A 22,557-nucleotide genomic window follows, 5' to 3' on the forward strand; every position below is an offset into this window, starting at 1 on the left:
GTGTTGTTGCTGTTTTATTTCTGCTCAAAGCAGTTAATAAGATGGCGAACATTTCAATATTTGCTAACTTGAGAGTGAGATAAATCACAAATACTACACATTTCCTTTCCATGATACAAGGACTGCAGTGCAAGTGATGATGAAGATGGCACGCACACACTCATGCTTCATGCTCGCTGACCGAAAACTCTTTTCCTCATGCCAAAAGTGCGCTACTATGATGCGCTCTCATGTTGTCCTTTTCAAAGCCCCTCCCCCCCCTGCACCCACTTGTCTGTAGTCCAAAAATAAATCCTCCAGAAACACTTGAGAAGCAGTAAGAGCGCCATGCGCTTCCTCCGAGCTGATCCGGGTCCAGGGAGCTCCTTGTTTTTTCAAGAACTGAGCACAGCTGCACAAACAAACTGCAGACCCGACACGGTCACCTGAGTTTAGCAGAGGGGGCCGCTCGGAGTGAAGTGTGGTGGTGGGTCGATGAATGGCCAGCAAGCAGACATGCCTGAAGCATGTTATTAAGGTTACTGTGCTCAGCCATCACTTCTCGACGTTTGCCCGGATCTGAGCGTAGCGTATTTTAGGTCTACAAGGGGACACCGAAACAAAAGATGTGATTTTTTTTTTGTGTGCCAATTTTCAACAAAACGGGTTTACTTACTATCTAGCCCACCTTGGTGTCTTGTCAAAGGTGTGTCTGCTTTGAGTGACACTCTTGAATTGCGCCTCCAGTCTGGAGTAGATTCCCCCCGCTGGCTGCGACAATACACACGGACGCACACATCAAATAAATTCAGGTTAACTCAAAAATGTTGCAATGCGTTGCGCACTCACTTCTTTTGTATCCTTGGATCTGTTTTGCTCCTGGTCCCCAAAGCGCATCTTGGTGAGGTAGTCGATCATCTCGGCCATGCGGCGCTGGTCTGTCGGGAACCGAATGAGGTGTGTCGTCATGTCAACGTGTTTGAACGCAATCTCCACAAAATCTGTTTACCTTCTTCTCTCTGAGCATCCTGGTTGTACCGCATGGATCGAGAACTGTCCCACTTGCTTTTCTGGACGCTCACTCTAAAGTGCACAGATAACAAATGATCACTCAGTTATTGAATGCAAGTATTGTGGTGTTAAAGCGCCTGTTCAAGGATGTAAGATGGTGCCGTTTTACCCCTAAATATGAACTTAATAGTTAATACAGATCAATTGTATATTTATTTTCAAATCCAATCACAGCTGACTTTTAGATGATAGGTTTGGTCAGCAGGTACATAATAGACAAACTACCATTCATACCAACAACACTAAATTTGAATGGAAAAAAATCTCATGTTTTATTTTTCAATAAAGAACGTTTCGGTGAATGTGCATAGGAAAACCAACAAGGCTATAAAATTCAGAAACAAAGATATAATGTGCGTTTCATCAGATATTTTTGGACTAAAACAGGAAAATGTATTCAATAACAATATAATAAGTGCTTGTTTCCACAGATGAACTCACACGAAAGGAGAGTTGTCTCTGGACTGTGACTGTAGAAAGAAAACATTTGCAAATCAAACACAAGTTTGAAATGTCAAACGTGTCAGGTACTGTTGTTAGAGTAAATAATACACTTAAGCGTTATAGTCACGTTCATAATGCGTATCCAAACTCTGACTCACTTTGTCCGGTTTGACTTTTCGCTGGAGGTTTGGCGAGGACATTTGCTTTTTAAGAACTCTGTTGTTCTTCTTGGCCCTCTTGGCAGCTGCGGACACACAAACAAGGACATGACGAGACACGTGAAGGCGCATCTGACGTCATCTGCTGGTCAAGGAAAGAAATAGGAAGTGATTGAAAAGAATGGAAACGGGTGTTGTGCCAACATATTTACAATGCAACGCATGTTTTTTTTGTATTTATTTATTGTTTTTAGTATTATTATTATGTTTACAGTTTTAGAAACCAAGTTTGTTACAAGAAAAAAAAAGTATTCATCGCGGAGAAGCAAAAGACTCTCGATGCGTTCAATGACCGCGCACGTAGTAGGAAATCTCAGGCGACTAAATGTTATTGTTTTTGTTAGCTTTTGTCCCAGAAGTTTAAATACCTGTTTACAATGACCAGTTTCAAAGAATCTCCACTTTTGTGTGGTAAAGGTTAAAAAAACAACAAACAAACCACTGTGCTACATTCAATATCAAGTAAAAATAAATAAATAAATAAATAAATAAAAGGAGAGGGGGCATTCAAAGTTATCTTTGCACCTGCTTTAAATAGAAACGATAGGAATCTAACAGTTAAGGTGAGCTTCTATAAATAGGATTTCCTGTGCACGTCACTCCATTTACTGTGTGTGTGTCACTGCTAGGCTCACAAAATTAAATGAAAGTGTCCTGCCAACACGCCATCACTACCCGCACGAAAAAAGGATGTTTAAGAAGAGGTCGTGACCTTTACACAAAGTGAGAATTGACTGCAGTCAGGACGTCCAACGTCCGTCCGGCAGCCACGTTTTGACTTCAGGCTGCGTCTTCTTCGCACGGCAGTTGCTCTGCTCCGTCATCAGTCGGTCGGGTCAGCGTGCTCCCGCTAAGGGTTGCCTACAGCTAGCGCGTTGCCGTGGAAACGCGGCCTTAAAATCGAGGCGGTCTGGCAACAGCATGGTAAACGTGCGCGGTTAATGTAAGTGGGGGAAATGGGGGGGCGATGCCATGTAAGACCTCAGGGAACTCAGGGGGGTGGGGCATACTAGAACAAAGTGTAATTGCACATCCACACCAGTAGGTGGCAGTGGCGCTCTCATTGTCATAGAGCAGAGTTGTATTGACAACAATTTTATAGACACTGAGGCTATTTATAGACGCGGCGGAAAGTTGGAGGGCACAAAATATATTTTTTTCTTCCTGTGACTGATTTACAGACGATTAGACGATTGCATGTTTGCTCGATTGTAAAAGTATTTTAGGGATATTCGACACAACTTTTTTTTTCAGACCAGTACAAGTACTCAACTCTTGAGTAGTCACTGATAGTGATACCAAGAACCGATACCACTAGTACTTTTGATACAGTAAAAACAATGACAGATCATTTTAAAGATATGCCGATATAGCATTTTTCCTTAAAATTGCATAAAATTAATAGCAATTTTATATGATCTTTTTTTCCATTTTTTAATGAAATACATATCTGCTACATGAAAAACATTTGGCATTTTTTTCCTTTTTTTTCTTCTTCTTAATTAAAAAAAATAATAATTATGTTTATGGGATGAAACTGAATGCAGACATCCCAAAAACATAAACATTTTAAAATTTAGAAATATTGGCATAACTATTATCCACATAGCAGCAATGCAATAAAATCATTTTAAATAAACAAACAAATAAATATAATGAAACTAACAATTCAGTGTCCAGAAAGTCTAATTTGCTCCCAAAAACATATAAATATGTTCTATTTTAAATATTTTACGTAACCCAAAGACATATTCATATACATTTTTATAAAATAAGTTTTATATATAGAAGGCTTTGGTGCAGCCTCTCAACTGCAAAGAACGGTTGAAGAAATGGTAGTTATTACACAAACGGCCAGGAGGTGGCAGCAGACCATAGAGAATGAACCGGGTTTCATGTTTTTATAGCAATATAACACAATATTCTGTGGGCCTTGCAAAATCCGTGAAAATCCGGTAAAACAGCCGGGAGTGAAGGGCATTGCTTCTGTGAAAATAGCTGGGAGTGAATGAGTTAATGGACGTTAGGTCAAGTAAAGAAAAAAAAACGGCCGCAGGAGGGACCCTGATACTGGTATCGGCCCCCGTCAGGAGTACCGATACCATGAAATAAGTCCGTGTATCGTCCCGATACCGATACCAGGTGGTACTGAGAAACAAATGCACTTTGTGTTTTGTGATTAATTAGCATGGGAGCATGCAGGTCACGAGGCAGATACGTTACCTTGCTTCTTGGACAGCTCCTCTTCATCTCCCACCTCATCCTCCGTGACCTCCGACCCTGTGGTGTACTCCTCATCCTCTGACAGGAGAGACTGCTGCTTCTGGAGGGACACGTTCAGATTATGATTTTTCCCCCTGCATATTTTAACTCATTCACTGCCATTGACGACTATAGACGTCAAAAATTCATTTGAACTATTTCTAGTTAGTTTTATTTGTTTCCGCTTTTGTCAACAAGAGTATGAAAACCTAGATTTTTTAAATTGTAAATTTATAACAGATATAAAATGTATGATTAATCGCAAGTTCATTATTGAAGTCATGCGATTAACTACAATAAAAAAAATAATAATCGTCTGACGCCCCTAATTTTTAATAATCTTTTTTTTTATTAGGGGCCTCGCACGGTTAAATTTTTTTAATGTTAATTAATCACATGACTTCACTAGTTATAATTATTTTTTTCTAGGTTTTCATAAAAAAAGTGAAACTAATAGAAAAAGTCCAAATGAATTTTTGACGTCTATAGCCGTCAATGGCAGTGAATGAGTTAATGATTCACAGAAGAGTTCACATCTTGACTGATATCTTTGAACAGAACTTGTGTTGAGTTATTTTCCCATTTGTTTTGCAGGTAAAGTTTGATCCTAATATAAGAATATCAAACTAGTCCATAATAAAATATCTCATCTTCAGTTAATTGGGTTAGCAGAATCTTCACAGACATAAAAAGGAAGCAGTCCTACCAGTTGCAGAGTCCAGTTTTTCAAAAGAGAAAACTGGTGCAAAGAGAAAGTAGCACGAGTCAGAAATATGGGGACAAAAGAGAAAAAGAGAAGAACATAAAAAGAAAGAGAAAACGACTTACGGTGCTCAAATCTCCCCTCGCTGACTCCAAAAGGACATCACAGTCCTTTTCCATATCAGTCGGGCGTTCTTCAACTCTGATGCACACACACACACACACGTAAACACAGCGCACAATAGTTTTAAAGGTGGAGGCAATCTCAATTTCAGCAGGTTAGCAAAACATCTCCACAAAGATGTCACCGTTGGACTGACGTAAGCCGACCGCGCTCACCCATCGGCAGGCGGCGGGTTCGACACGCACACGGCGTCTCTGTGCAGCAGGAGGTCATTGAGGACTCGGGTCTGAGCCGAGGCGGCCTCATCGCAGTCCTCCTCGTTCGGCACGTTCACGATGTGGTCTCGCATTCTGCAACCCTGAATGTAAACATTTGTCGACGCGCTTTCATGACATGAAGAAGTGAAAATTACATGAAGGCATCCGAGTATCCGAGGACTAAAACTGCCAAAATAAATAAATAGATAAATAAGTACAAGTAAAAATAAAATCGGATATAAAAAATGTTATTTAAAAATTAAATGCAAAAAATGTATATAAATTGAATTATTTATATATATGTATATATAATAAAAACGAGAATAAAAAATAAATAAAAATAAGTATAAAAATAAATGTGTAAATAAATAAATAAATATATATTTAAAAAAAATATATTTACACATTTCTTTTTATTTTATTTTTCTCTCATATATATATATATAATAAAAATAAATGTGTAAATGAATAAATATATATATATATTTGTTTATTTATTTTTATACTTTTTTTTTATCTCGTTTTTATTATATATATATATATATATATATATATATATGTGTGTTTGTGTGTGTGTGTGTGTGTGTGTACGTACCTTGGGCATCCCGGTGGGGTCAAAGCGCAGTACCGTCTGGTTGCAGCAGGGGTAGACCCCCGTCCCATTCCAGTTTTTGTCCACCCCCGTGCTGGGGTACATGACGCTTTCTGGGTGGTAGCGGCAACGGGTAAGCTCTGCACACACAAATTCCTACACACAAACACAAACACTAAAAATAAAAAAAATCCCATATGATGTTGCTTCTCCTTGTATTTGCAAACCTGTTGGCAACGAGAGCAAGTAAGACAGTTGATGGTCCCCCAGATTCTCCAGTAGACCAGAACCCACGATTTGAGCTCCTCGTACAGACTGCTAATGTATTCATTGGCATCCCAGTTTTTCTGTCTGCACACACGCAAAGATCACGTGATGGTGCGTCCATGGCAAGGTGGAGTCACGCATTCCGTCATACCTTGAGTGCGTGTAGACAATCTCTCCACGAGAGTCGATGTTGATTTTGCCCGCCACGCACAAAATCTTCCTCTGTGTGGGTTCAGTCAGCATCTTCAGGCACAGGCCACACCTGAATGTGGAGAAGGAAAATGTTCACAATTTTTGTACTTGTAATGATTTGACATTTTTTGTTTTAGTTGGCGATTTTATGGCATTCGTTCATTTCCACTGTACATGGTATAAGAATAAAGTTTGATAAATTGATTGATAATGCCACACCTTCCCTAATTTAACAGCATTAATTAACAAAATGAATGTTTATATTGGGATGTTCAATGCCACTTTTTTTCTCTCCAGATTGATACCAGTATGAGTGCTCAATATACCAATACCAAGTACAGATACCACTCGTACTTTTTATTTATAAATGTAACTAAAAAAAAAAAACGTAATTTTGCCTAAAATTAACTGCAATTTTCTATTAGCTTTTTTTTTACATTCATACATATTTTTTTTTAAATAGAAAACACATAAAAATACATTTAAATAAATAAAATGAAAATAATAATAATAATCCAATTATCAGGAAAAGTTGCAATTAAAATACGTGGTTGTTCATTTTATGGGCATTTGTCAGACATAAAATGCCCATCTATGTTTATGTAAATGTTAATATATAGTATGTAAAAGCTGTCAAAAACATTTTTAAAATGTCTACAATACAATTATTGTTATCTACCAATTTTGAAAAAGAAAAAAATTATTCCTGTAAATTTGAAGTTCTATATTTGCATTTCTAAAAGGAAAATAGTAAGGATGCTTGATATTACTCCCCCCTCCCCCAGACTGATACCAGCATAAGTACTTAACTTTTGAGTAATCACTGATACCGATACCAAGCATCGATACCATGAGTACTTTTGATACATAAAAAACAACAACAATGACAGCTCATTTTAAAGAAAGACCTATAAACCCTAACATAGCATTTTCCCTTAAAATTGCTTAAAATTAATGGCATTTTTTTTAAATTCTTGATTGTATTGGCTACTGTCACTGTACTGATAACTTGAAATAAGGCTGATTACTTGCCCATCCCTAGTTTATAGTGTTGCGCTTCAAAAATTTCACACTTCAAGGAAGCCCAGTGAGCCATCTGAAACTTATTGGTGAATTCAGATTGAAATGATATGTTTAAAATGAGAAATCTAAAAGCACTTCATGATGTTGGCCACTCAATAATAGGTGAGCTAATACATTTGTTAAGCACCCTATTTATAAAACTAAAATATAAAAAAATAATATGTTGCGCGTGAAAATGAGAAAGTTTCTATCTTGACCTGTAGAGAGTTGAGGCGTTTCTTGGGGAATCTCGGTTCTTGTGGTTCGGGTCGAAGAGAAGCTCAATCTTCTTTTGGAACAATTTGCTTTGTAAAGTGAGGGGAGAATACGAGAAAGGCGTTAATCACTTCAGCGTGATGTGTCTGCCACATTCCGAGTAATTAGCAGGCGATCGATCCATAATGTGTACAATATCTCTTTGACCTCGTGCTCCCCGATTGCACTTACCTCTTAAACTTATCTTTTTTGTCCCTGATATCGCCCGCCTCATTGTGGTTAAAGAGCTCGGCGATCCGCCACACCAAGTTACTGTTGATGCAGTTCATGTTGCAGGGCGTGGCCACGATGGCGCTCATGTGTTTGTGACAATACTGGACGCATTCTTCCACCTGTGCGCAGGTAGAGCGATCGCGGGGAAGTTAGGGAAGTTGGTCCTTACATTATTTGCACTTCATGAGCAAATTTTCTCATTGTAGTCAGTTAAGTGAAGTTGGAAGGGTATGATGGCTGTTAATGACAAATTCACATTAGCTAAAAATGTGTCCGATGTCTAGCCCAAGGGTCTGCAACCTGCGGCTCTGAAGAAATAAAATGGTTTTTTTTTTACATTAAATATTCTTTAAATTTATGAATGATTAAATGAATAATAAAATATTTAGAAAATAGAGTCAACATTTTTAAGTAAAAAAAGAGAAAGAGACAAAGGGTAGAGGAAAAAGTTTTTAAAAATACCTAAAAATGTCCAAAAAGTGACTGTAAAAGGAAGAGGAAAAGCCAGAAATGGCCATAAACATAATAATAAAAAGCAGAAAAAAATGTCCAAAAATGTCTTAACTCATTCACGCCCAGCCATTTTCACAGAAGCAATCCCCTTCGCTCCCGGCTGTTTTACTGGATTTTGACTGATTTTGCAAGGCCCACAGAATATTGTGTTCTATTGCTATAAAACATGGATTAGAGTCTCTTTTTTCATCAGGAAAAAAAAAGGTATAATTCTATCTGTTTCCGTTTTGAAGCAATTAGCATTAGAATATAGCTAAGTTTCATCATTATCCACATATCTATTTAGAATTGTGAGTAATTGGGTTTTTTTTTCAACATGACCCTGGTTCATCTATTTTTGCTCTGCTGCCATCTGTTGGCCGTTTGTGTAATAACTACCATTTCGTCAACCGTTCTTTGCAGTTAAGAGGCTGCATCAAAGCCTTTCTATATGCTATAGTTTAGCATAAAAAAACATAAAAACGTATAAATACGTCTTTGTGACACTTAAAACATTTAAAATAGAACATATTTTGGGAGCAAATGAGTTCAAAAGGAAAATTACCATAATGTGTCCATAAAATTGTCAGAAATGTAATAAAAATGCATGAAAAATGAAGTATGAAAAATTTTCCCCAAAAATTATAATAATTAAAAAATGGAAGTAATTATTGCTGCATATTTTTCTGTTATGATGCCGCTCTAATGAGCTCTTGGGTCCTCAGTACATTAGACGTACAATAACACACTGTTTCATTCATAACAATGTTCAAAAGTTTTCGCGGCTCCAGACAGATTTGTGGTTATTTATTTGGCCTCACGTGGCTCTTTTGACAGGAAAGGTTGCTGACCCCTGGTCTAGCCTAATTGTATCTACACTGCACACTGTTTACATCCAAGCAACAGAAGGACCTCTTGTTTTCTCAGAACAATTATTCCCTTATATATTCGTTAAATGCAAAAACCTGAACAGAATTGGAATAGGGATGTGTTTAAAAATCAATTCGCTGATCATTTAGAATTCGGTTGATGATGGTGTAGGACTTTTTGCATAATTGTGTATTAAAGCAGTCGATTCTGCCTCAATTGGTTTGGAGTTTAAATAAGAACAACATGGCATTGGCAATGGGAAGAGGTGTATATGCTAATCCATGCGGACCTTTGCTATGCTAACTACTTTGTTACTTTGCGCAATGGAGTACTGGCATGAGAAAAACAAGTCACCCTCAAATCAACACCAACAATCCAGCGTTGCACATCACCACACTTACTAACGTGTCCATCTTCAAGAACTCGGAGGAGATCAGGATTGAGATGACATTGCTGGGCTCTGTAACCGACAAACACCATATGACCAACCAACAGCACACGACACACACACAGCCAGTGATCCAGCAAAACAACAACAAAAAAGTCAAGCCAGTTCACAAGTGACGGCTTAGATACCCCCCTAAGTGGATTTTACCGAGTCGAGGTTTGTCCTTGGATGAGTTCCTCCTGACGTAGTTCATGAGCCAGTCGAAGATTTGGACGTCGCAGTGAACCGAGATGTCCACTTCTTCCCATCTCTGCAAATCCACGGATAAGTACTCGGCAAAGTAGCGCATCTCTTTGACCAGAAGATCTCTGGGGCATGTGAAATCTTGCTTCAGGTTCTTGGTCTCGTCACACACGTGGATCACCATGTTGGGACTGTGTGGGGACAATTTTGCATCATTTGATGTGACATTATATGTCGCCATAAGACACGGACGAATCGATGCGAACTTACTCTCTTAGCTTTTGAGGTTTGTCGGCATCCTCGCTCAAGGCTCGTTTGTCTTTCTTCTCTAAAGTGCAAACACTTCCTGAGAGTGTTGATTTGCGGCCTGCGTGGACACAAATGACAAAGAAGACTTTGGAGCCAATTGCGTTTTTTAATGCATGGTATGTATTGTGAAGTGATATTTTGAAGACACAAACTGAACTAAACAAAGTAAAGAAGTCCAGAAGTGGAAGGCATTAAAGCAACTAAATTACCTGTACCTCTACAGGCATTGTGATTACTTCCTGTCCCCGTTGCTTGACCAGTGTCCAGTACGATTGATGCGCCATACGAGGGCACTCCTGTTGTGACCGCATTACACTGGTCATCCACGTGAGGAAGACCTCCAGAACTTTTCAGCTCCTCGAAGCGAAGTGCACACTGTAACATCCAGTAAGTAGTTCTATGTTACAAACCAGATGGCTGGTGACAGGCAATCACGGGGCAGATGGGCTGTTCATATAATGTACCTCTTTGGGAGTGAAGCTTGGAACAAGCTTTGCCACGCTATCCCAGTCTATTGGTTGGGACAGCCCCCAGAGGGACCCAAGCACCATGTCCAGAACCAGGACATTGTTGTCATAGGGAAAGTTGTTGTTGTCCAAGGAGCAGCGACTCATTTCTAAAAAGAAAACAAGATCAACATTGTTGCTATTTTCAAAATGTGAAAATTAAGGATTTTTACTAAGATAATAAACACTAGAGAAAAACAATCTTATTAGGTTAGGATTGGATGGTTCCCCCTGCTACTAATGCAGACAAGTACCATTATTTAAAAGTTCATATTATTATGTATAACAGCTAAGAATAACTTGTCATCACATTCTAGGTGTTCCATTGTTGTTGTTTTCTGCGACAATGATAGCATTTCATAACAAGGATCTTTAGACATGCTTGTAATGTTTATATCGTTACACTGATGTTGGCGAGATGATGCTAACATAGGCCGAGCCCGTCTACTGTTCTGTAAGATGCCCTAACAAAATCACCATCCTCTTCACTAAATGAATAAAGACAGAAAATACCAGACGCGTGAAACAACAGTTACATACTTACCTGCTGTCAAAGAGATATTTTTTTGCATCCTTGTATACAAAACTAGATCGACATGTGTTTTGTCATTGAGAACCGGTGATGCTGATGCTGAGACGTCCTGTCGGCGGCTAACGGCATTGCTAATGCTAGCTAACTTTGTCGGACACAATGTGGTGCCTTCAAGGAATCCTCGAAATTTCGCCTTTTTTTAGCGGCATTGGAGACGCGGGGGTCATTGTATGGTTTTATACGCGGCTTTTGCGATTAACCTGCATGCATATGTTTAGTTAAAGTTAAAACCTATCCAAAAGGTTTTATGTTGTTATCAATCTAGGCAATACTGGACGCAAAGTAACAACGATTAGGTAGTGTCAAATAAGTTGTACCCTAAACGCTCCAGCACATCTCACTTCAGTAGTTCGGTCATTCGCTTCGGGTAACATACGTACACAAATTAAAAAACATAATTACCTAATTTGCGCAGAGAAAGTCGTCAATCTGAGACCCAAGTTACGTCATAAATCATGCAAATGTTATGCGCGCTAGGTGATTTATTCGCTCCAGTTAAACCTAAACTGGAAACCTAGCGTCCTGTTGCTAGGAGACGACGGCTAGCCAATTCCCTCAAGCTAATGTGTTTATTAGAAGAAGAAGAAAGTACGTTTAAGTTCACTTTCACTCAAACCATTAGGTTTTACTGATATGAACAACAAATTAAACAACTTTTTTTTTTAAGTATGCAAAACAGCATAACAGGGATTTTTCAAAGGATTTATTTGACAAAATAATGTTTTCAATTATTTGACAAAATAATTTTATCATGTATTTACACTACTATTTTGTATTTCGGGAAGCGGCCAAACCCAGTTGCTTCTCATTATGAAAACACACCAAACAAACACAAACAATTTTATATGTAAATTATTTAAATATAATTTAATAAATTTGAACACTGTTTTGAAACAAAGAACATGTGTGTAATGGCCATTCATGAAACATTTCCACCAACTACTTTTACTGTTAACCAATCAACATTTATAGTTGAACAGTGAACGTGAGTCATAAATGAACAAACTTGCATAAAGTTAAATTCAAACTAGCAGAAGATTCACAGGTCAGTTTTCTCTGGCATGTTAACCACTGTGTTGGAACTGGAATTTGAAAGTCCTGCACTGGTGGAAGTTGGTGTTTCTTTGTACGCAGACTCCAACAACTCCTCAGAGGGAGGATTCACATTTTTAGCAAGCGCAGTCCGGGAGTCCCCTTGCTGCACCTGAGCCAGACTCTCCATCTCAGCCTGCTTGTGGCCTCTCCGCTTGCCGAGTACCTTGACGTAATTGGCGGGGGCGAGGCCTGTCGTCTGACCGTCCAAGCTGGCCAGCAGCCAGCCGCGCACGCGGGGCTGTTGCTCTGAATATGACAGGAGAAAAAGTGTCAAAATGCGGTAGTGGGAGCTGACACAAAATAATAATAATCGCACGATTAAGATATAGTTTATAAATTTTTAGAAAAAAATGTTTACTTTTTTTTTTTTTTTCAATGTAAGACTTTGATTGTTTCAAAATCTGCTTAATAAGTGCTGTGCTGAAACACCAGTTGGAGTGACACAGAGCAGCTTACGTCCAATCCTGATTTGCTCACTCCACCGTCTCAACTCAAATTGGACCAATGAGCCGCCCCCTCTAAAGGAATGGGTTGGGCATCTCCATTGATTGGTTCAGTTACTGTCAATATTGTGGATAAATATATTATAATATTTATTGTTTGTAATTTTTTTACACATTTGTAGACTTTGCTGCCTTTCTGTTAAATGTCTGTCATTTTTGGCAATTTTATGGACATATGGTCACTTTCAGCCTCTCTTCTTCCTGTTTTTTAAGAAATTTTTGGGACATTTGTTTCCTCCTTTTTTCGTGTACATATAATAATTTTCTGCCTCTCTTCTTCCTTTTTTTGGACATTATTTCTTGCCAATTTTTTCCATGGATATTTTATGGTAATTTTCAGCTCATTCTGTTCCTTTTTGGACATTTTGCGGTTACTTTTTGGACATTTTCAGGTATTTTTAAAAACTTTTTCCTCTAGTCTCTCTTTTTCTGACAACTGAAAAATGTTGACTATTTTCGAATATTAGTTTTTTTTAATGTAATCAATTAATTCGAATAATATTTCATCTAAAAAATAAAAATGTTTTTAAAAAAATGAAATGCTTTTTTTCTTCTTCTAGAGATCCACAGGCAGCCACAGGAGAGGGAATAAAGAGTCACATGTGGCTCCAGAGCTGCAGATTGCAGACCCCTGCTCTAACTCGTGGGCCGCTTTCTTCGGGGAAAAAAGAAAAGAAAATATCAACAGCACTGCGTCAGCCTCAAAGAACCGCCACACACAAATACAGTGCTACCTCGACTTAGGAGTTTATTTGGTCCAGTGACCAAGCTCGTAACTCAATTCTCTACCAAATTAATTTCCCTAATTAAACTACATGTTTGGGGAGCATCCCTTAAAGTTGCATTAAAGTTATGGTAGAGTGTTTTGTTGTTTATACCTTTTATTATTAAGCAGGGCTTAACAATTAATTGAATTCAAATCGATACTGCAATGTGGTAGAATAAAGTTTTTAAATCACAAAGGCTGCAACTTTGGAAAAAAAACTGCTTTAAGTCATTCAGTAGGCTTTATTTTTTTTTCTAAATATATACAATATATAAGTGTAGATAGGTTCAGTGTTTAAAGGGACAGTTGAATGGGCTGAACATGAGCACTTATGTAGTAATATGTCTGTATGGAAACAAAATATGTCAGCACTAAAATTCAAAATAAATGCATATTCAATTGCAATATTTAGGTAAAAAATGCAAATAGTTGATTTTTTAAAAATCGTTCATACCTTGTTTTAGTTCACTTCTGTTTACACTTGTTAGAAGTGAGGCAGATCTGCAACGTCAATTCTGTTTACTGGACACTCCGCCTTCATTGCTACATTTAAGTTAAGCCTGCCTATTTACATGATGTCGGCGCTTTAAAAAAAGTAACGGGATGACGCTTTTGTGATGGCAACGGTTTGATGCTGGGTTTTGTTAGAGGAAAATAATTTAGAAATCAAAACGTGGTGGACCAGCATTCTGAAATGAAGTGCTGAACAAATACTTACCTATTCTAGAAAATCTCAAATAAATCAATCTAAAAAGCACAAATGTTTGTTTCAAGCACTCCATTCAAATGTGATCTTCCCAAACTGAAAACACCAAAGAAAGTTAACTCGTTAAGAAGAAACACCGTCAGGCTTCCCTCTCCTCACCTTTGGGTGCGAGGTTGAGCATGTCGCCAGTCCGGAAAGAAATCTCCTCCTCGGATGAAGCTGCAAAGTCGTACTCTGCTCTCGCCACAACATGGTCGTCCTCTCCACTGGCCCAGTTAGTGGCTGCCAGACAACACAATCACACCCATTATAAATCATACATAAAATCTTCGACGTAAGAAAAATCGTACCTCTATCTTCAGAGCCGGTGGCAGAGCTCAGCAGTTTCCAAATGAGGTACGGTCCGCCCAGGACCACAGCAAAAAACAGAAAAATTGGCCACGACTTCACCGTCTGATCGTCCATTCCGGCTCCGGAGCCTCTGGGTACAGCCAGTGCATCGCTTGCGCTGTCTGCCCATAAATCCTCCACTTCCGAGGCGGAACCCCGACCCAGCAATCTCTGCAAGCGTCGGTAGAGGTATCTCAAAGTGCGCACCAACGCAAATGCTGACAAAACCTTGGTAAGATGCGCACGCAACCGCGTCAGGTGGTTGGCCACGTCCAGCACAGCACGAAAGCTGTTATAGACGGCCGAAAAGGTGGCGTCCAGCATCGTGCTAACAGAGGAGAAGGCCTGGACGATGCTTTCGATGGACTGGAAAGCACCGCGGCTGCTTTCCTCCGCCTGTTGCACGAAGCGACTGGGAACCGCACCCTCAGCCTGGGAGAAGCGACTGTAACCTCCGAGGCCGTAGCCACCGCTGTAAGGGCTGTAAGGGCTGTAGCCGCCGTAGATGGAGCTCCCGTAGGGGCTGTAAGAGGGGGTGAAGGAGCTGTAAGATGGACGGTAGGACTGCTGCACGGGACGTGGGGGCAGAGGAGGTGCAACTCTGGTCATGACGGGAGGTCCAATAGAGGGGCCTGCATGAGGTCCAAAGTCTGTAGACCTGTTCGGTGATAACAACAGATGCACTTAAGTAAATTTTACAGTTACTTTATTTACTGTATTTTATCTAAACACCTTTTACTTGTATGCCCAACTAATTAGCTGTACTTTCTACTCCTTAGTTGACTTCAAGTAATCTGCCAAACGATATACTTTTTGATATTTTTTAGCTGTTTTCATTTGATAATTGAGCTTTTTCCCTACCATCAGTTCACAATGCATCATAATAACACGTTGTTTTGATAGCATGTCCAGTGATATTTTTTTCCCGATCAGCACAAGTTATGCAAGTTACTAAAAGAATATGTACAGTGTTGTTGTTGTTTGTTTTTTTAAATTGAGCCAAGTTATCAAATATTTTTTACCTTTTGCACTTAACATTTCAGATTATGATTTTTTTTTACTTTTATTCACTAAGATTGCAAAAAATGCTACTTTACAAGTCTTTTTTGATTGTGTGGACTTTTGCCATTTCTGCATAGGTTACTATTCGTGTGCTAACACTTAAGTATTTGTACGAAAAGTGGAAAATAGTAGTTAGACCACCAACTCATTAGACTATGGCATCGCGTTGTTGAATATTGATGACAAATGATGAGATAAACCACAGAGAGTCTTACAGTTCACAAACACATTGGAAGGCCACCGTGTTAGGCCAGGCTACCGAGTTAGCAAAACAATACGACAACGTTTTCTTGCAACTTCTCCAGGTGGTGACAAGGCGTTACACTGTAGATGAGATGTATAATACTTCTTTATTAAAACCACGGGTTCACGTACGCCGAACTTTTTACGTACAGTCTATCGAACTCTGATTTTAGCATAGACAGTTAGCATATGTTGCTAACCAGCCCGATATTGCGAAAGCAAATTTCCGCATTGGTTTACCTGTAATTTATAGGTGTACCAATGGTCCCGGGAATCCGCCGTTCCCACGGCTTTGGTGGCGGTTGCGAGTCCATTGCACAAAAATGACCCTCCGGACAGTGTCGAATATCCACAACCGTTTTCGACCCAATGCTCCTGAACGCCTCTCGTGATGCCTTTCGGTTCTCCTCGTAAATTTTATATTTTAGCCTTTCGGCCAGTGTAAGGTTTAGAGAGGATGTATTAGAAAGTATTTTATTTACAGTGCGCCGTATTTGAAGTCTCATTGCCACACGCTGTACAGTACTAGTAATTAGTTATTTGTGGTTTAGTTGGAAGAGAAAATTATGAAGATTGTAAGGTAGTGTCTCCATGACTGACATGGGCCCTTCAAAAATAGTATTGTAATTTCAGTTTACGGCATTATGGTGACCAAACTGTCGTTCTTTTTCACCGGGCGCTACAGTGCAAAATGTATAATGCCGAAAGATGAAGTGCACTGCAACATTTTTTCCAGCAGAGAGCGCTATTGTGACAGAAATATTCAGGGGACACAACAAATAGATGTGATTAAATGACTTGACTATACTTTTTTATTACTGTATCTATATTAAGTCTGAATTTTGGAAATTTACATTAGTTTCTTAAGTATTTGAATAACAACAGTTTCTCTAATTTTTACTTTGTACTACATTGAAATTAAACAAACAAATAAACATGTGGTTGTAATTGCTGACAGCTTTAATTTGCTTATAGGAGTTACAGTCTTTTTTTTACAGAGTGCCTCATATCTTTAGGAGTCTTCTTTTTTTAATATATTAAAATACTATTTTAAAATTATTTGATGATGCAGATATTCAGATACAGTACCATCCAGTACCCAATTCAGTTGCTGGTCGTTAGAGGGCGCTAGGGTGCCGCCACACCGATTGCAGTGGTCAGCACATTACGTTCCTTGAATAAACAAACAAACAATCAAACAAACCAAAAAATAAATAAATAGTATTGAGCATCCAAATCGAGCAGGATAAATAGTATATAGGTAATGATGAGTGAAGTTGTTTCATTCATCTCTGCTGTTTTAGCCACTCTGGGTTGCAAAAATATTTATTCATTGACTTTAGTGTACAAGTTTGACTTGCACAGTAGCTATTCTTCAGTGCAATAGATAGGAACTAGGAACCTAAAGACGTCACGTGTTGTCACATATGAGTATCACAGCTCGGTCTACATATGTCTCATTAGATGAAATACAAAGTGACAGTGAGGATGCCTTAAAAGAGGTTTAAATCTAATCCCAACAATAATCTCACTAGGGTGGGGTTTAAAAAAAAAGAAGAAGAATCGATATCAAATCTATTTTAATTTTTGAGCCTGATATCGATTCATAAACCCATGAATGGATTGTTTTAATATCTCTTTCCCCCATAAATTCACAAGAATTTTAAAGGCCAAATGTTTGTTTTTTTGTCTTATTGTTTTCTTGAAATTTACAATTCACGTGAATTTAAAAGTATTTTCTGAAAGACCTGACTTATTGCACTTTAAGACAATTCGGAATATTTTCATTTATATTTGCAATTATTGAATTAGAATCATGAACTATTTTCATCTCATCCTTGCTGATGTCAATGTTTGCGTAAGCACTTAACTGATTATAACACGTGTTACTTTCGTTAATAAACAAAATCATTTAACCAGTTACTATCGCTGCAAAATTGAATTTGGAATTTAAGGTTTGTGGAGTTTTTATCATATCCTTGATATTTCAAAAGAATTGATGTTCCATAATTAATCAATAATTGAAAAAAAATCTAAATCGGATCAAACTGAACTCTTGCTAATCAAAATTGAATTGATGAAGGAAATTAGAATTAGATACCCAGGTCGAGAAAATAGAAGTTTAAGATGCGGCATATTGCTATTTGGTAAGTAACAAGTAGGCCTATAGTCCAATTACAGTACAAAGTCAGTCATTTCATTCTCAATGTCAGGGCATTGAAAAGTAGCCTTTATCATTGACAATGATGAAATATGCACTCAGTACATAAAATGTATGAAACTGTTGATAATTCATATGCATAATTGTTCTACCGTGTAAAAAACAAAATCATACAAAAATAAATTTTTTTAACAAAAACAAATGTCAGTATTTCTGCACCCCATATCTAGTATATATTATAGTGACATTATCGTGAAATTCCATGATGCGGTGAATAGTAAAGCAAAGTGACACCGACGCCCGATTGAGGCGTGTGAGGAGGCGGCTGCCGCGGCGAGCTTCTCCTAAACACAAGCGGCGAGCGCAGAGGTGTGTATTGTGGTTTAACCAAACAGGCGGAGTGATGTCAATGCTGTGGGGCGGGCGTGCGAGCAGAGCCGTCACAGCAGCTTTCCCGTGGGGCGGACTGTAGAAAACACCTATGCGGTGTTATTAATGTAGGCGTGTGAACGTTTGGCTGCCATTTGTGTGATGATGCTGTCGTTATCCAGGGAATAGAAAGCATTGGCTTGTGATGTCAAAGTGTGTGGGAAGATGCCGGGGGTTGATGGCGGACCTGCTATTTGGCGGTCATGCAAACAGCCCCATGACCTTTGTAGTGATTTGTGAAGATGACTTGCATTTTACGACGTGATCCGATCCACTATCAAGACTCTTATTATATTTAGTGCGTTACTTTAGCGAGTTGTTGCCTAAAAAATATATATATATTTCAGTATTTCAATGACTGTCTTTGATTCTGCAATCACTTCTATAGGCGCACGTGTCAGCACTCTGCACGCATAACCACTAAACGTCTACATGCACGTGCTTGCCCATTCCGACGTTGTTTTGTGTCTCTCGACACTGGTTTCACTTCTTGCAGAAATGATGAATGGTTAAACTGTCGGTAAAGCAAACCAAAGGTTGAGTCTCATGAGTTCTACGACAGGCTCAAAACACACAAGAATGGCCAGATCAGATATACTTGCCAGCAGTGTGTCAAAAAATACTGCTGACAGATAAATGTTGTTTTTTATTTTTATCTCACCCACTGTTACGGAAATCATTTGTGATTGCCTCAAAAGATTGCAGAAAATTTGCCCTTTTTTTTTTTTAACTATCAAGTTAAGGTTGCCGTCATTTTAGTTCAGGCTACTTTCATTGTCAGGTTGTTGTTTTTTTTAGCTAATTTTCAGGAAACTGTTATTTATTATTACTTTGTGTTAGTTACACTTGTTCTAGTGACCATTGTGCATTTTTATCAGGGATAGGCGAGTACCGATACCGACGCAAGATATCATTGGTACTCTTGTGGCCGTTTTACAAACAAGAACTAAAGGCAGACATGTTTGACAGAGATGCCCATTAAAATGTACAACCATATATTTTGATTGGGACATTTCCAGTTTCATTTCATTTGATTTATTCATTACAATTTATTATATTGTGTGTTCTATGCAAAATGTGTATTTTATGAAGAAACGGACAAAAGATCATCGAAAATTGCCATGAATTTCATGCAGTTTTGAGGGGAAAATGCTATTTCCCTAGTTTGAATTGAAAAAGAAAACAAAAGTGTACCAACAATTTGGCCTTTTTCTGTGTATGAGAATAGGACATTCTGTTTCTATTTACAGGTACTCAATTTAATTGGACAGGCAAGGTTAACTCATTCACTGCCATTGACGGCTATAAACGTCAAAAATTCATTTTGACAATTTCTATTAGTTGAATTTTTTTCCCACTTTTGTTAACAATTGTATAAAACCTAGATTTTTTTTTAATTGTACATTTAGAACAGATATGAAATTTGTGATTAATCGTGAGTTATCTAGTGAAGTCATGCGCGTCATGAGTTAATGAGCACTTTTTGTTTGTTTGTGTCTTTGTTACCGTGTCAAGTAGAAAGCCCCAAGAATATCCCCAACCAGATGAAAAGTAAAACATTAATGACCAGACAATAAAATTGGCAACAATAAACCGAAGAATTGAAAAATTGAACACAAAATGAATTGCTTTGGAACTGGGGAATCCAGATTTGGACAAATAAAAAGGCTAGTTGTTGGAGGGATGCTAGCCTGCTTCCTGACTATTGTCGAATATTATACTATACTGTCAAATTGTCTCACAGTGTTGGTGGGATTTTCCATTCTCTGTGTTATGGAAGGAATATTCTACCTCTTAAACTATAATTGCTATAATTAAAATGTGCTGCAGAAAGTTTGTCAGTGAGCTTGTTATCTAAGTGAGGGTGGTGATGCAAAAGGTGACATAAGTTAGATGACAAATAATTAAATCATAGCAGAATGTAATTTCCATTTTTGCTCGAACTTGTTGAGATGTTGCATAAAGGCTTCACAAATTACAATGCCTTACAATGAAAATAGTTGTCATATGTATATCATTGGATTTGTTGTACATAAAGACACGTTAGAAACATTTGAATCACTTGTACCAACGATGACAAACTCTCACGACAAAATAGTTTTCCATCAAAAGGGCAAAACTTTAAGGACATGTCACATGCATCCTTTTACTATTGTAACCCTTAAGATGTCGTTGTTGTTGTTGTTGTTGTTATTGTTGTTGTTTCCGGAGGCTGGGTAAAAGGGCGGGTTACAAATAGTTTCAAGTTGTTGATGTTTTCTGGCGTCTTTCCTGCTAAATTAACCTGACACGGCAGGACAGGATTTTAAGCTCGTCTCTATTTTTATTGAACTCTCTTCTCGAACGAGGCTCGCTCGGCTACACCTCTCTCTCTCTCTCTCTCTCTCTCTCTCTCTCTCTCTCTCTCTCTCTCTCTCTCTCTCTCTCTCTCTCTCTCTCTCTCTCTCTCTCTCTCTCTTTGCACTCATGACATGCGCAGTACAAAAATACTTCAGCATGTAAAACTAAAATCCAATACCAAAATGAGTAATTCCCAAAACAAATATAGGTCAATTGCAAGTAATTAAAAACAACGTGTTAGACTATTGCAAGACGTTCGACATTGAATGGACACTTAAGAAATCTTTTTTTTTTGAGTTTGCGTTTGAAATATTTGTCAAATTAGTTTCAAATTTTCTTACTTGGCCACCCTAGAAACCCAATGAGACATGTACCTATAAAGTACTCAAATATTTTGTTACCTGTTTAGAAAAAAATAAATAAATCACATAGCTGCCCTGTACTGTATAATTAGACTCGATCACCTCCGTGTCGTACAGTGCATGACATTGTCAGATTGCCATTTTGAGGGGGAGGCTGACAGGCTCCAGGAAAGGAAAAAGGTGAGCAGCCCAAAGCCAGGTGAGGCGCGGCCTGCCCAACTGGTCCAGCGTGTGCTTCCCAAAAATGATGATGTTCATAACGATGAGATGCCAAACAATGTGCAGCAACGCGCAAGACTTTCTTGACAGTGGCATCCAAAGTCATGAACATGAGCACGTGCATATGTGCGTGATTCGGAGAATCAAAGTCTGTTCATAGTTGTGGAGATCAATTTTAGCATTACAGTGTGTTGACACATTTACGTAATTGGAGAAACAACAACAAAAATAACAACAAACTTGTTGTATAACGTAAAATAGGCCAAGCGGACAATACAAGATAAACTCCTGCTCACAAATTACTGTTGGATAATCAAATGAATGGCACTTCTTTGTGCAGTAATCTAATTATAGCAAACAAACACAGCATATCGTCATCTTGATACATAACATTCAAACGTTTTTTTTATTTTTTATCAGCAGCGGATATGTTGTAAACAAAACAATACATACTATCTACTAGAAATGGTAATTGTACATTTCTCAATGACACTGTAAAGCTAATCCTGTATTGCAAATACAAGTCTAATGAATTTGTCCTAGCATGGAGGCTAGCATGTGGTTAGCATGTCTGTCTCAAAATTCTGAGGTTAATATAGCTGTGGTTAAAAAATAATAATAATAACCAAATCACTTACATGACATGCTTGGCACAGTTTTGACAGCCGATGTCCTTCCTGACACAAATCACCCATTTAACATGTGGACTGACCACCCTGAGCGGTATTTGAACCTTTGTCGTTTTGTTTGAAGTGATTGGTGTTACCCAATGAGCTATTTAGCCATCACCAACAATTTACTTTGACTTTAGTACACACACACAACCCATCCAAAATGGTGTCTATAGCTGCTGGGTCAAGATAACCCAACCCTGGGTAAAACAAACAACTGTCTCTATTTACAGTACCACTGTATTATTATTATTATTTTGGCTTAGAGTGTTTAGTATTTAAAAATGTTCATAATTCCCTTCCTCCACCTCGAATAAGGCCTTAGTTCCAGTTTTGGTACCGAAGACACCCTTTAAAATTATGGCCAACATTTTTGTTCAATATTGGCTTCATTAGACCAGAAAAACATTTTCGCACACATGTGATGTGTGAGGGAGACATTTGAAAAAAAAGGCTTGGATGCTTTTATTATATTTAATGTCTTGGAAATTATTTTGTACTGTTGTCCTGACTGAACCCTCTGATACCGTGGAAGCATTCTGTGGACAAAA

General features: G+C 38.3%; 2 protein-coding genes across 11 annotated transcripts; both read right to left on the bottom strand.

The window, feature by feature from the left end:
- Position 1: 1 nt before the first annotated feature.
- Positions 2 to 11,136, bottom strand: sanbr (SANT and BTB domain regulator of CSR). Of its 10 annotated transcripts, none has more exons than XM_086092707.1 (21): positions 11,012 to 11,136; positions 10,426 to 10,577; positions 10,177 to 10,336; positions 9,923 to 10,019; positions 9,617 to 9,843; positions 9,423 to 9,481; positions 7,618 to 7,778; positions 7,389 to 7,475; positions 6,068 to 6,178; positions 5,877 to 6,000; positions 5,653 to 5,805; positions 5,016 to 5,158; positions 4,803 to 4,878; positions 4,681 to 4,713; positions 3,936 to 4,035; positions 1,653 to 1,738; positions 1,492 to 1,520; positions 989 to 1,062; positions 829 to 917; positions 656 to 746; positions 2 to 580 (listed from the first exon to the last, which is right to left on the bottom strand). In XM_086092707.1, the coding sequence occupies exons 1-21, from the start codon at positions 11,037 to 11,039 to the stop codon at positions 528 to 530; spliced, it is 2,133 nt and encodes a 710-aa protein (XP_085948833.1). In that variant the 5' UTR covers positions 11,040 to 11,136; the 3' UTR covers positions 2 to 527. The 10 variants fall into 10 exon arrangements, with proteins under 10 accessions (XP_085948833.1, XP_085948842.1, XP_085948834.1 ...); XM_086092716.1 differs by having other exon boundaries at positions 668 to 750; XM_086092708.1 differs by having other exon boundaries at positions 668 to 746; positions 10,171 to 10,336.
- A 775-nt stretch (positions 11,137 to 11,911) lies between these two features.
- Positions 11,912 to 16,210, bottom strand: pex13 (peroxisomal biogenesis factor 13). The gene is made up of 4 exons (XM_086093145.1): positions 16,065 to 16,210; positions 14,480 to 15,177; positions 14,289 to 14,411; positions 11,912 to 12,400 (listed from the first exon to the last, which is right to left on the bottom strand). The coding sequence occupies exons 1-4, from the start codon at positions 16,136 to 16,138 to the stop codon at positions 12,099 to 12,101; spliced, it is 1,197 nt and encodes a 398-aa protein (XP_085949271.1). The 5' UTR covers positions 16,139 to 16,210; the 3' UTR covers positions 11,912 to 12,098.
- Positions 16,211 to 22,557: the final 6,347 nt, after the last annotated feature.

This window comes from Leptonotus elevatus, chromosome 13 (genome assembly GCF_054856555.1).
Source record: "Leptonotus elevatus isolate MCC_2025b chromosome 13, RoL_Lele_1.0, whole genome shotgun sequence".
NCBI classification, from domain to species: Eukaryota; Metazoa; Chordata; class Actinopteri; order Syngnathiformes; family Syngnathidae; genus Leptonotus; species Leptonotus elevatus.